Below are 15389 nucleotides of genomic sequence, written 5' to 3'. Positions count from 1 at the left end.
GCAGCCCTTTCATGAGGAAAAATCCCAATGAATTTGTCAAACTTTATTCATCATATTGGCCACTTTTCCCAAGGTGTAGAAAAAGGGAGTGGGCAGAGGAAGAATCATTTCACTTATGGTGAGTGAGAGAACACTTTTCTTCCTATCTTAACAGTTAATATTGTTAGCATATAGTAGATGAATAAATTCATACTCAGAGAGCATAATTTACTAAGATGCTGTTTGATCCAGGCAATCCCTCATACTTTTGAGTTCTTTGAATCTTAAGTTTTCATAGCATATAATTATTTTCCAACGCCATATCTTAGACACTGCTCAGGAGTCAACCTCAGTGAGATTAAAATGTAGAGTGATCATATAACTTTTTTCCTTAGCCCAAAACACTTTTGAGAATGAAAGAAGGTAATATTAATAATTACACCAAGACAGTGGTGTAAACTGAGGCTGTCATATGTATCACTAAACTGATAATTATGGTGACCCTATTTTACCACTAATACAGATACCTTTGCACTGGAAGGACATGGTACTAGGGTGACCTAGAATGATTTTGAGATTACCAGATGAGTTTGTTTGGGAAACAATAAGAGCTGGAAATTTTCAAAGAGAATGGAAAGGAGGAAATCAGCAGGAAAAAGAGAAAATAAGCTAAGAAGAAGAAAATAAGAGAGAAAAGAACACCAATAAGGAAGCCGGGAATAAGCTCTTTGCTCAGGAAAGCAGGTGGTTGTTAGCCTGTTGACATGAGGCATTAGGCAGGGTGAATTGAGAATAAGCACAGATTAGAAGATTAAAATCTTCTGGAGAGGAAATGAGAATGTATGGAATGGGGGTAGATGTAAGCTTTGGAAAAATAATGAAAAAGTGTACTCAAATTTAAATGGTTTTTAAAATAACACTTGTAGTAAGGGCATTGAACAGCCTATAGGCTGTTCTAATAAATCAGACTCAAATGACAAATCGTGAGTACTCCTGGTTATAAATGACACTTGATTACACTTATTTTAACATGTGCTAATAATGGCAAAGAAAAAGAGGTAGGGTTTAGGTACTTGCCTAGTGACTGAGGAATAATATTATAGCCTGGACCTACTTACCAGGTGATGCTGCAGGTCTGAGGATGATGGCAAGAAGGCGAGGATGCCATAATGGTATCCCAGTCAATCAAGATTGATTACAGTTACATTGTGACAGGTCCCATATAGAAAACCTAAAATTGTAATACAAACTGTTTTCATAGGCAAGGGCAGGAGAATCTAAGACCTGAGTGGACTATGGAAGGTTGATTTTTTTCAGTTAGCTATATGTGATGCATATTGCTTGTGTATGAGTAACTTTCCCATCATCACATGGGTGGTCATCCCAAGTAAGCGATCTCTGTTATAATCAGTCTACTTGTTCTGCTTTATCCCTTCATAATTTCTAGTTTCTTGATATGCTAGTACTCTGATCACTGGGTTGTTAGAAAACTGCTCAGAAAGTAAGGAAGGTTAAGAAATTCTAAGAGTAAATATTTACGGCAGAGGGCAAGCTGTATACTTCTGAGTAATTGTAGCAAGACCTTACTTTGGAAGAAAGAATACAGGCTAATATAAAAGGAACCTGAGATGTACACCCCTGGATTCACAGAGTTGGTGATGTTACCTGGTAAAGACAAAAAAGTGTCCCCAAATTGCTGAGCTAGCCAAAGTATCTTTTTACCAATTGTACCTCCACATGGCAGCCCTTTGAAATCCATTTCTTTGGAATCAACTTTGGCTAAAGGAATTTTTTTCCACCGTGTGTGTTCTCATAGTTGGTCCTGCATAAAATCCAGGCTGGGTATCCCTTGGAGAATCAGCTAATGATTCATAAGAAAAGAATGTCAAACTTTATCGTTGGAATTCAATCCAGATGAATTTATTGGGTGATCTTCAACCTGATTTGAAAGCCTTAAAGTCCGTTCTTATTTTCATTATCTTTTCATTATCTTTTATAACCAATAAAAGAATGGTTATTCTTCACCATTCTGTGTAATGTTGACAGGTTGTTTTTTGTTGTTTTTTTTTCTTTGCGGTACGTGGGCCTCTCACTGTTGTGGCCTCTCCCGCTGCGGAGCACAGGCTCCAGACACGCAGGCCCAGCAACTGTGGCTCACGGGCCCAGCCGCTCTGCGGCATGTGGGATCTTCCCGGACCAGGGCACGAACCCATGTCCGCTGCATCGGCAGGTGGACCCTCAACCACCGCGCCACCAGGGAAGCCCTGACAGGCTTTTTTTGTTAGTACTTTATTATTGTTCACATTTTATTGTGTAAGCCCAGAAATGGTTTTTATACTTCAGTCATTAGTTCTTCCTTTATCAAATATTATTGAGGTACTTGGAAAAGAGAACCCATATGAATCAGTATTTGATGAGCCCACCTTTATGAGAGGGATCTTTAAACCTTGATCCAGAGAAGAGCCTTCCTTGAACTCTGTTGCCGGGTGTGATTGCTATGTTTTGTGACCTCCGTTGAACAATATACCTTTCGTGTTGCTTCATGTTTCTTCTTTCATTAGAGCTATTTCTATAGTTGCTTCTCTTTGTTGGACTATAAACTTCAGGAGAGTAGGGTCTGTCTGTTCTCTGCAGTGCCCACTATCAGGCCTTGTACCTTGGAGGCACCCATTAAATTTGAAGAGAATTAAATGGAGCTGAGAGTAGAATTAAATGGGAGATGAGAAAATTTCTGTCTCAAACAGCATTTTAAAATCTGTTTTCATATCAAAATGTGCCTTATTTATCTCCTAGTGGGAGATAAAGCATTCCTAGGCGTATAGGCATATTCAAAACTCTAAGAGAGTGTATAGTATAGAAAGTTATTTAATTCTATTTAACATGGTATTCCTCAAATTTATTTGACAAATAAACTTTTTTGAAGGGTCTGGACTTCAGTAGACAGAAATCACCTCAAATTAATATAAACTCTAAATGGAATTTTCTGGCTTATATAACTAGTGAGAATTCTTGTTGAGTTCACAGAATGGAGAAGCTGCAGGACCTCAGGGCCTGGGCTGGGGACTCAGCAGTCTCTCTTTTCATCCGTTTTTCTCTCCTGATTTTGTGTGTTTCATTTTGGGTATTGACCTCATTCACTCCTAGTGTGGACAGTACTGTGAAAGGCCCTTTCAACAAAGAGGGGAACAACCTCAGGTGAAAGGGAAATATTGGTTTTTACACATTTGAGTATTAATTTTCCAAAGTATTTTGGTCCCTGTATGAATGGTAACACTGTTACCAGTCACTGTTTACTAAGATAAGCCATATCTAGGCCTTTTGTCCACTTAGATGGCTTGGCTAGTGGTGGGATGCCCAGTACGTACTACTTTAAAAGAAGCATTAGAAAAGCTTATTGTGAAGAGCAGAAATAATAACCATCATTCATTCATTCAACAAATATTTATTCAGCTTTTCTCCTAAGCATTAGGGATACAACACTGAACAAAAGAAATGTATATTCCTACTATTAGGGAGCTTACATTCTAGTGGGTAGTCTAGTGGGGAGATAATAAAGAAGATAAGTAAAACATGCAACATGCTTGACTATAATAAATACAAAGAACTAAAAAATGAGGCAGGAAGGAGGAGTAAGAAGAATCTGTGGGGAGAGGGAGGTTGAAATTTTAACTAATGTGGCCAGGGAAATTCTGACTGATGAGAAAGTGACTTAAGTAAAGATCTGAAGGAAATGAGGGAGGAAGCCCTGCAGACATTCCATTCAGAGGCAACAGCAGGTGTAAAGGCCCTGAGGTAAGAGTGTGCCTGGCGAGTTTTAGGGAGGACTTGGAGGCTAGAGTGAGGGGTCAGGAAAAGACTGGGAAAAGACAGTAGGAAAGGAGGTTAGGGAACTGACGGGGAGCCAGATGATTCTGGGGTTGCAGCTTGTCATAAAGATATTGTCTTGCCTCTCAGTGAAATGGGACCAACAGAGGGTTTTATCTGACTCCTGATTTGATTGCTCTGGCTGCTTTGGAGAACTGACTGGGGGGCAAGGGCAGAAGCAGATAATCCAGCCGGGAGACCAACGCCATAACCCAGGAGAGAGATGCTCGTAATGTGGTCCAGGGTGGTGGCAGTGAAGATGGTGAGAAATGGTTGGATTCTGGATATACGTTGAATATAAATCCAACAGGATTTGCTGATAAGATGGACATGGGGTGTGAGAGGAGGAGGTGTTGGGATGACAGCAAGGTTTGGGCCTGAGGAGTGGAAGAATGGAGCTGCCATTAACCAGATGAGGAAGACTCCAGGAAGAGCTAGTTTGAGGGGACTCTTAGGGGGCTCAGTTTTGGATTTGTGAACTTTGCAATGCTTATTAGACATCCAAGTAGAGATGTTATAGGACTGGAGTTCAGGGAAGAGGTCCTGGCTGAAGATATAAATTTGTGAGTCATCAGTATGTAGATGGTATTTGAAGGCATGGGACTTGATTGAGATCACCCAGGGAGTGTGTGTAGAAAGAGAAGAGCCATCAAAGGACTTAGTTCTGGGGCACCTCAGGCGCCACACGTTTCTGTTTTAGAATAGCTATTAGTTTGTCCAAGAACACTAGTATTCCACAAACACAGTTTGAGGTATGCTGATCTAAAGGAACATATCTTTATAACTACTTCTCTTCAGAGCACATAGTATACAGTTCCTTTAGCTGTAAATGTATACTTCTGATTTTCCAAGATGGTACAGTCATCTCAGTAAAGGTACCATAGTCCTAGTAAAGCGTTTTGTGGAAGAAAATAGTTGACTGCGGAATATTCTCTGTGTGTTGTGGGTCAGGTAGTTGCTTAGTGATAGAAGATCCAGACATAGTTAGTATGGTCTAGAATGAGCATCTAAAACCTCTCTAACTTTCCTGGGCATTTGGTGGTCTTGTGGTCTGATTTTTAGTGCTACAGAGTTCATTCCTGCCATTCAAAATATTTATTACAGCTGAATTATGTGCAAAGTAAGTGTTTAGTACCACGGGGAATAAACTGTCCTAACCCTGAGGAAGCTCAGGAGAAAGACTTCACCTTCGGCGAACGTGTGATTCAGAAATGAATGCATCTGGAATTGCCAAGGAGGAGCACTGAAGTAGTAGAAAGGCTTGTTCTGAGTTCTGAAGATTTAGATAAGGTAGAAATGAGGAAAGGACAGTTTTTGATCCTAAGTATGGGAAACTAAGTACATAAAACAGAAGGAGATTATGATCAGATTGCTTGCCTAACTAGAGCAAAGAGTGCTGGAGAGAATTGGATTACTATAGAGCTTCTTGCACTGTGTTGGTAATGGGAGCTTTCTCTGGAAAGAGGTGGAAGAAGGTTACTCTTGCAGTGATAGTTTGTTACGCATTTGTGTCACTTGACTGTACCCCGCACTCTACTCTGTGTTACAGAGAACAATTCATTACTGTAACTTTCTTAGGCTATAATAACAATTTGATGTTTTTAGACCATTCCCGTGGCTGCTCTTTTCATATCTGTAGAACGTAAACAGATTTTTTGGAAATATTAGTATTTTTTGAAGGATTAATGGTGTAAACTTTGGAAAAGTCTTTTACTGCTAGAAGTAGTCATGTTTCTGACATCTAAAAATATATATCTTGCCTTTGCTTTATTTTTCTTTTTGGTTCCACTAAATGATTAACCCCAACTTCCTTTTTTTTTTGACTCACATCTTTCTTCTTGTATGAAGTACCAAATGAAAGAATCTCATAAAAATGCTACTGAGGGTCATAGTTTGGGGGAATTAACTGTCATGATGCTTATTTTCCCTAATTAAGAACTCTTTAAATGGAAATTGAAAATTAAATGTTACTATAATTTTTCATTACTGGGGAAAATTGGGCCATATCTCCCACTTCCCATATCAGCAATAATCCATGGCGAAAAAAGTTCACTGTTAACTTTTTGACTTGAGGGGAGAGACATTCATATTGATGATAAGTGTATCCTAGAAGTCTGTGTGTTTCATAAGGTCCTGCAAAATTCTTATCTCCATCTTTTTATGATTGTTGAGACGTTCTCCTTGAGCTTTTGGGAGATGTTTCCCACTTGCTGAAGGGTGCTTGAACAATCCTACTCTAAGTGGGAGCTGGGGAGGAGGGGAAATGAACGAATAACAGCTACAAGATAACTTTTCAAAGTGACTGTTAAGCAACGTTTACTCTCCAAGAAAACCACTTTACCCCTTTACCTTTCTCCTCAAGCTCCCATGTACATCCCACCTCCTCCTCACCATCAGATCACTCATATTTCACTGCAAAAATGTAAGTCCTCAGAAGCCCTCATCTTCACCCCACAAACTTGCCAGATCACCCCCATCTGTACCCTGCCTTCCCTAGCTGGGATTGATGAGCTGTCTGTGTTCCACCTGAAGTTAATCCCTCTACCTGTGCTGTGGACATCATCTCATCATCTCAGTAGTTCACGGTTGCTTGAGCTGCTTTTGTATTTATCCCCTCTCTCCTATAGCAATAATCTGTCTCTACTAGATCATCCTCATGCACACTCCAAAGTGTTATCATATTTCCCGTTTAAAAAATCCCCTGTTTTATGCCTTCCTTCACCTACCTCCTTAATTCTTGGCTTTTCTTGGCAGCAACATTTCTCAAAATAATTCTCTCCACTCCTTGTCTCTACTTCTTCACCTCTCATTCTTTACTGGGTAGCCTGGTGTCCACTGTAACAGCTCTTGTCAGGATCACCCAGCCCTTCCACCTTGCCAGATTCGTTGTTTCCTTCTTAGTTCTCATCTTATTTGAACTTCCAGCAGGCTTTGACTCAGCAGCTGATACCCTTTCCTTACTGAGCCCTTTCTTCACCCGACAGTTGATGAAGTCCTGGTTCTCTCCCTACCTCACTGGCTGCTCTTTTTCAATGTCTTCTGCTGATATCCCCTCCCGTTCCTATAAAAGGTAGAGTAGCCTGGGGTTTAGATCTTCTCCCTCTTCTCTACACTCACACCCGAGGTTGTGTCATCCTACCCCATGGTCTTAAATACTTCTTACATGGTGGTATCTCCTGAATTGATGTCTTTCTACTCCACGTTTCCACTTGGACTTTTAGTAGGTACGTTCCGTCTAAGACATCCAAAACTTCTTCTGTGGCCTTCATTTCCTTTACCACCTGGTCCCGCCTAACCTCTGCAACTTCATTTGCTGCCCTTTCCTCTCCTTTTCTCCTGCAGCTCCCACCACACTTACCTACTTACTGTTCCCCTAACTGCCAAGCTCTTGCCTGTCTCAGAGGCTTCGCGCTTGCTGCTCTCTTTGCCTACAGTGTTCTTTGCCCAGATCTTTGCTTGGCTTGTCCCCTCTCTCCAGTGTCAAATGTATTTCTTCAGAGGCTTTCCCTGACCTCCCTGCCTAAAGAAGTACCCCCTTACGTGTTTTATTTTTCCTTCTCAGCACTTATCACTACTTTAAATCATACTTTACTTCTCCCCTGCTGGAATATGAGCTCAAGGAGGACATGTAATTAGTTGACGCATCCCTTATCCCTAAGGCTTAGATCAATTCCTGGCTCATAGGATACTCTCAACTCATTTATTGAGTGAATAAGTAAATGAATTGATACATATGTAAATATTGTTAAAACAATGTAAACCATGTGACTATACCCTCATGTAAACCATGTGACTATACTCTCAATGTTTTTGAATTCAAAGTACAGAGAAATGTTTATTGTGATAGAATGGTTAAACATAATAGAAGAATAGCTAGCCAGGGCTTGCCTGTTGCGTGTAGACTCATATAAAGGAAATTCTTTGAGTTCCCTTCTCTGGAAATAAGTTGTGTTTTCTTGGCTCTTCCCGTGCAGCTGAAGAATAAGTTCATGAAAAAACTGCCACGTGATGCCGAAGCCTCCAACGTGCTTGTTGGCGAGGTCAACTTCTTAGATTCTCCTTTCATTGCCTTTGTTCGGCTGCAGCAGGCCGTCATGCTGGGTGCCCTGACTGAGGTCCCTGTGCCCACAAGGTAAGCTGCTCCCTGACCCGCTGGGGTCCACAATGTGGTGATAGGGACAGCTCCTCTTCCTCAGGCTAGAGAACCAAGAGGATGAGGGTACATCCAAAGCAAGCATATTGGAAAGGTTTAACCCAAAATAATGGTTCAGTCTGATTTTCATGCTATCAGATTACTTGGCACTTGTACAGTAGTAATAATAATAACAATTATAATAATTCATTGGGCTACAGGAGAGTTTCTTATGGATTAGTCTATTTAATCCTCATAACGATTATAGGTATGTGGATTTTATAGATGAAGAAACTGAGTTTGAAAGTTTAAGTAACTTCTCTAAGATCATATAGATGGTGAATGATTCAAAGGTCAGAGTTGCTTTCATTTGCTCTCTGTTTTATTAGAAAATTGGTAGTGGGTACATACATACATGCATATGCACATTATATATATAGACATGTCTATATGTACATATATAGACATGTCTATATGTATATTATATATATATACACATATGTAAAAATGATTGGCACACTTTACTGTTATGTGTTATGACTCATAAAGTTTTAAGAGGAAGCATATTACTGTTATTACAATCATGTACTCATTACCCTGCACAATACTTTAGAAGTCATCCTCTTTTATTTCCTTCTGTAACTGAGCCCAGTAGAGGAGTTAGGAAGCTTGACTTCCGAAGTGCAATAGGTCAATAGAATTTAATGCTTCACTTAAACTTGTGCTTAAGAAGAGTTTAAAGAGCAGTTTATAATCTTCAGGTTGACATTAGAAAATTATCATATAAATAGGACCTTTTTTTGGGGGAGCGTGCCTTTTGTGGGTCCCAGGGGAGTTTTCTTTAGGTTTCCCACATGAGCAGGAAGGGCTGTGAATGCTCAGTGACCTCAGATGATCTGAGTGTGATCAACCAACAAGACAAGGGGGTCAAGGTTTGTTCTGAGCCAACTTAGGAGGCAAATTAGGAGAACATTTCCTATGGCCTCCCAATTTATAGATTACAGGCCATTCTTATCATACAGGCATTTTTACTCCATTTTTATATTTCTTAGACACTTAAAATAGGAATAATATTTGTCATATTACAATATAGGAATAATATAAGCAGTCATTGGACAAATAGCAGAGGAAAGGCGATGATCATATTCAATTAATGGGATTATCATGATTTGTGTTTTCTGTAACTTAGCTTTTTGCTTGAAAACATTCCAGCAGAGCCTTGCAGTTCTATCTGAGCAATCACCTGGCGAACAGCTAGCTGACTCAGATCGTGGCCGAAGTCCAGCTTGTGTGTCCCTATGGTTTTATTTTTGTCTCTTTGGACTAACTTTACTGGAGCTTGAAAGAAAAAAAAGTGTGCCCAGAAGTGTTAAATTTCTCTTGCTTTTTCATTTTTATTATTACTTTTCTCTAGAAGCTACAAATAAAAAATATTTTTAAAGGCTTTTTGTTTAACAATAATAGAAGTTCATTGAGTAGCAAGTCAGGACTATTTTTGTGTCCCTCTAATCTTCTGTTCCTGTCTGGTTCATTTTCTTCTGTACTGGAGGGTGATACTAGTCTAGGGGTACAATCCAGCATCATTTGAATAGAAAAAAGGAGCCCAGGCAATCCAAGGGAATGTAATTCAATAATGTCATAAAGCTGTTTCAGGGCAGTAATCTGAATAATATATCCTAGCGTGTTAACATTTTTCCAGGAAGTAGTCTTATCCATTTGCTGTCCTCTGAACCAGGGCAAGCTGTAATCACTGAGTAGGGAGTCTCATTAGCTTTTTTGTGTATGAGTAATATGGGGCCATTTACAGTGGCTGCATCCTGTGAAATCCAATAAAGGAAATCCTACAAGGAGTGTGGTAGTTATTGTGAAGGATGCCTCTGCACTCAGCCATGTGCTTTAACATGCATACCTCCCTGTTGTCCTGCAGGGAGACCCGAGAAGTCTGTTTCTGTGCACAACTTGTAACAACGGTCATTTTTCCTTTTGAAGGTGGAGGAATGTTAGGCTCTTTGGCTTATTATTATTATTATTACTATTACTATTTATCATAAACAGCATTACTACCGTGCATCTTTTAGGAAATGTGGTGGTAGTTGCTCCTTTTGTGTAGAGTCCACAGGTTTCTCTATCTACTCTGCTCTTGGCTTGATCTCTTTTAGCTTTCTGCTTGCAGCTGGACTCCTACCAACTGGATGGATGTTCTCCACGTAGGGGCCCTTCTTGCCGTCCATGTGAAAGCAAATAAACTCTGTCCTTTGATCTCTGGTGACTTGGTAGGATACGTTTATGATTTTCTTAGCATATTGCAGATACTTTGCTTGCTATCATCTTACACCTGTCCATAGAGGCTGCCACTCAGTCATTTATAGGGGCCACATGGAGATGAACATAATTCCCATTTCATAGTTGAGAGGTGGAGGCACAGGGACGACTCACTACCAGTGCAGACTTCTGACTCTGAGGCCAGGCTTTTAGGGAAAATCTAAGGAGATATCCAGAATGGATTGGAATAAAATACTTGAGCGTTTTCCCATGAAGAATAATCAAAGTTCCTGATCAGTTTGTCCTTTTCTGACCTTGATTTTCACATCTAAGGCAAATAGTTATTCAGGGAGCTCTAGCCCTCTAAAAAATTAGAATGCTTATTACCCCTTTATATCACTGTAAGTTAATATATATTTTATGTTATAAATAACGATCTGCCTAAAAGCCGTTGTTTATGCCTAATTGTCAAAACTATAAAAAATTGTATTAGAGGAATTGGGACGGAGGTCCTGCTAGTTCAGTTCTGTCTTGTGTGACAGTCTTCCGGTTGCTCACTGTAATATGGTTGGTTATGGTGGGCTTGCGGTCCTCATGAATTTATTGTGGAAGGTACAGTTTAGCCACATTTTCCAAAGCCACTAAATATGAGCACTGGGTTATTTGATTCACTGTTGTTTTGAAGGAAGGAAGTAAAGGACTGATACATACTGAGTTTATTTTAGAAATAGCTGTGAGCTACCAGAAAACTACTAGAGCTAATCAATGAATTTGGTAAAGTAGCAGGATACAAAATTAATGCACAGAAATCTCTGGCATTCCTATATACTAATGATGAAAAATCTGAAAGTGAAATCAAGGAAACACTCCCATTTACCACTGCAACAGGAAGAATAAAATATCTAGGAATAAACCTACCTAAGGAGACAAAAGACCTGTATGCAGAAAATTATAAGACACTGATGAAAGAAATTCAAGATGATAGAAATAGATGGAGAGATATACCATGTTCTTGGATGGGAAGAATCAACATTGTGAAAATGACTCTACTACCCAAAGCAATCTACAGATTCAATGCAATCCCTATCAAACTACCACTGGCATTTTTCACAGAACTAGAACAAAAAATTTCACAATTTGTATGGAAACACAAAAGACCCCGAATAGCGAAAGCAATCTTGAGAACGAAAAAAGGAGCTGGAGGAATCAGGCTCCCTGACTTCAGACTATATTACAAAGCAACAGTAATCAAGACAGTATGGTACTGGCACAAAAACAGAAAGATAGATCAGTGGAACAGGATAGAAAGCCCAGAGATAAACCCACGCACATATGGACACCTTATCTTTGATAAAGGAGGCAGGAATGTACAGAGGAGAAAGGACAGCCTCTTCAATAAATGGTGCTGGGAAAACTGGACAGGTACATGTAAAAGTATGAGATTAGATCACTCCCTAACACCATACACAAAAATAAGCTCAAAATGGATTAAAGACCTAAATGTAAGGCCAGAAACTATCAAACTCTTAGAAGAAAACATAGGAAGAACACTCTATGACATAAATCACAGCAAGATCCTTTCTGACCCACCTCCTAGAGTAATGGAAATAAAAACAAAAATAAACAAATGGGACCTAATGAAACTTCAAAGTTTTTGCACAGCAAAGGAAACCATAACCAAGACCAAAAGACAACCCTCAGAATGGGAGAAAACATTTGCAAATGAAGCAACTGACAAAGGATTAATCTCCAAAATTTACAAGCAGCTCATGCAGCTCAATAACAAAAAAACAAACAACCCCATCCAAAAATGGGCAGAAGACCTAAATAGACATTTCTCCAAAGAAGATATACAGAATGCCAACAAACACATGAAAGAATGCTCAACATCATTAATCATTAGAGAAATGCAAATCAAAACTACAATGAGATATCATCTCACACCAGTCAGAATGGCCATCATCAAAAAATCTATAAACAATAAATGCTGGAGAGGGTGTGGAGAAAAGGGGACACTCTTGCACTGCTGGTGGGAATGTGAAATGGTTCAGCCACTATGGAGAACAGTATGGAGGTTCCTTAAAAAACTACAAATAGAATTACCATATGACCCAGCAATCCCACTACTGGGCATATACCCTGAGAAAACCAAAATTCAAAAAGAGTCATGTACCAAAATGTTCACTGCAGCTCTATTTACAATAGCCCGGAGATGGAAACAACCTAAGTGCCCATCATCGGATGAATGGATAAAGAAGATGTGGCACATATACACAATGGAATATTACTCAGCCTTAAAAAGAAATGAAATTGAGCTATTTGTAATGAGATGGATAGACCTAGAGTCTGTCATACAGAGTGAAGTAAGTCAGAAAGAAAAAGACAAATACCGTATGCTAACACATATATATGGAATTTAAGGGAAAAAAATGTCATGAAGAACCTAGGGGTAAGACAGGAATAAAGACACAGACCTACTGGAGAACGGACTTGAGGATATGGGGAGGGGGAAGGGTGAGTTTTGACAGGGCGAGAGAGAGTCATGGACATATACACACTAACAAACGTAGTAAGGTAGATAGCTGGGGGGAAGCAGCCGCAAGGCACAGGGATATTAGCTCGGTGCTTTGTGACAGCCTGGAAGGGTGGGATGGGGAGAGTGGGAGGGAGGGAGACGCAAGAGGGAAGATATATGGGAACATATGTATATGTATAGCTGATTCACTTTGTTATAAAGCAGAAACTAACACACCATTGTAAAGCAATTATACCCCAATAAAGATGTTTTAAAAAAAAAAAAAAAAAGAAATAGCTGTGATATGTCAGGAAGGATGGGGGTACACATCCTCTCTGAAAAGATTGAGTGGTTTAGGAAGGCTGGCTCTTTTTCTGATATTATGCTCTGTTTCTGCCTATAATTATTTTGTGAATGTGAGTATAGCCCAGTGGTTCTGGACACAGATCATCTGGTACTGATTTTTGTTGTGGAGAATGCTAGAGACATCCTCCCCAGGCACAATTAGTTGTATGGAAAAGCGAGCGCATAAGAGTAGAAGGGCCCCATGAAGATTCTTGAGACAACCAGGCACTATTAAAAATTCTAACTATGACTTGTTTCTAGTTATAAGTGAATAAAAACAACTCAGCAACATAAATTATTTCCCCCAAGCCATCAACATGAGCTGTGCCCTTTCAGCCACACAAATTTGATGTTTACTCTAATTTGTTAATAAAGAAAAAAAGCTTCTGTTTGAAAAAAACATCTGTCCCTTGACAAAAAACAGCTTGAGTCATGAAAGAAGTTTTCAGTACATTATAAAAGCTGAGTTTGGCAAGAGGTACTTCATAAAAGTTGTGACAGCTTTTGCTTCTTTGAGGGTTAAAGAGGAGAGAACATGTTTCAGGCAGAGGGAACTTCAACTTGATGCGTTTTTCTGTGTTGTTAGTTTTCCCAGATTGCTCATCCCCATTTCAACAACGCAGTTCAAATTAGAGGCTTCTTAAGGGTCTGATTTCCTACAGATGAAATTCTTGACCAGAGGTGATGTTTCCTACTACTTGTAGATGTCCAGATTTCCTCTCTATATCATTTTAAGGAGATGGATTTACTGAATGGTTCCTGCCTGGAGTAATGTGAAAATTTTAACTGATATGTAATATTTTATTTCTATTTGGCACTTGATGATTTCCATTAAAGTATATATATATTATATAAAATCTAATATATAAGTATATATATAATATATATTATATAATATATATAATAATTATAATATATTTTATATACAATAATATATATGATATATAATATAATATATATACTTATAATAATATATGAGTGTGTGTATATATATATATATATATATAATTTTTTTAAATAAAAATCACATTTCCCAGGAAAGGGGAATTGTGCCTTTGTATCTAGGTTAGTAAAACACTATAGCTCTCATATGCTGGGTTTATTGCTATAATAAATGTTATGGTCACCACTGGTCTATTACTGCCATTCATTCTTTGGTACTATTTAGTAAAGAGCAGAGTAAAAACTTGTAGAAAATGTATGCCCTCATCTTATAGTATTTAAGTTAGAGGATCCATTATTCTATCAGTTCTTGGACTGGTTACCCATTGTCTGCCAAAGTTTTTATTTGGGGACTGTTAATGACTGAGAGTATCTTCCTCACTTTCTAACAAGACACTATTTTGGCTTTGTTGCCATTTAGTCAACCTGATCATTAATTTATGTGTCAGTTGATAAATGTGCATTTCTATAATGTGTATTTCTAAATGTAAAATAATCATGATGGAGATACTAGGGAGAGGTAGGAAGAGGTAGAGAGTGGTTCTGGAAAGGTTTTAGATATTGCGTATTACTTAGACACTAGTATTTAGATACATTGAAATAATAAAAAATGACGAGCAAAGGAAATCCGTTATCTAAAAATGTATTTAGTAAAGCATCCAGGTGTTATGTATTTTCTCTTACTGCACCACATCTGCCTTCTTCTGCCTAAAACTATGGGCTTATTGTCCTGCCTGACAGCTGGCCCTTGCTAGACAGGTAAATAGGATTGGGACATGTGACCAGCACTGTAGATGTTTCTTAATGAGATTTATATTTTACTGTAGTGGTTAAATATTTTTTTCGGGTGTTGCACTCAAATCAGTGATCCGCCCCTTCAGAAAAGTGCATTGTACTGTCCATAAAAAAACACTTTATAATACTGTATGTAGTGGTATATAAATTAGGTCCAGCTTCAAAAGAAGAAAAGTTCTAGTTAGAAGAACTAAAATCCAATTCTAATAATGACTTCCTTCATACTTGAACAGACTTTCGCACCTGCTGATTGCTTTTGCTGTTTCTTCTACTGTGATAACACTTGAAAGCGAGTGTACCGCTCCACTCCAGAACTGGTTTCTAAGCAAATAAATACTGAATGGTTTTATGGTTATTCTGGTATAAAATATGGGTATTCAGACTTTCAGATTTACCTTCTTCCATTCTCAATTTGGTTTTTCTTTTTCTTCACTCTTTGGATTGAATTTTATGATGAAAAAAGGAACTACCTATTCAAGGGCATTTGGGAACAGACCCTAATACCTTGAAGAGTGCTTGCTATCAGTCCTTTCTTATTTAAAATGAGGTGTATAG

General features: G+C 38.7%; 1 protein-coding gene across 3 annotated transcripts in view; it reads left to right on the top strand.

The window, feature by feature from the left end:
• SLC4A4 (solute carrier family 4 member 4) overlaps positions 1–15389 on the top strand; it is a 351925-nt gene that overhangs the window by 227406 nt on the left and 109130 nt on the right. For all 3 annotated transcript variants that reach the window (XM_065878162.1, XM_065878165.1, XM_065878163.1), the window contains one exon: positions 7818–7975. In XM_065878162.1, coding sequence (XP_065734234.1) covers positions 7818–7975 — 158 coding nt within the window. The remainder of the gene's footprint in view (positions 1–7817; positions 7976–15389) is intronic.

The sequence above is a fragment of the Phocoena phocoena genome, chromosome 5, assembly GCF_963924675.1.
Source record: "Phocoena phocoena chromosome 5, mPhoPho1.1, whole genome shotgun sequence".
NCBI classification, from domain to species: domain Eukaryota; kingdom Metazoa; phylum Chordata; class Mammalia; order Artiodactyla; family Phocoenidae; genus Phocoena; species Phocoena phocoena.
This window is presented reverse-complemented; position numbering and strand designations above follow the sequence as displayed.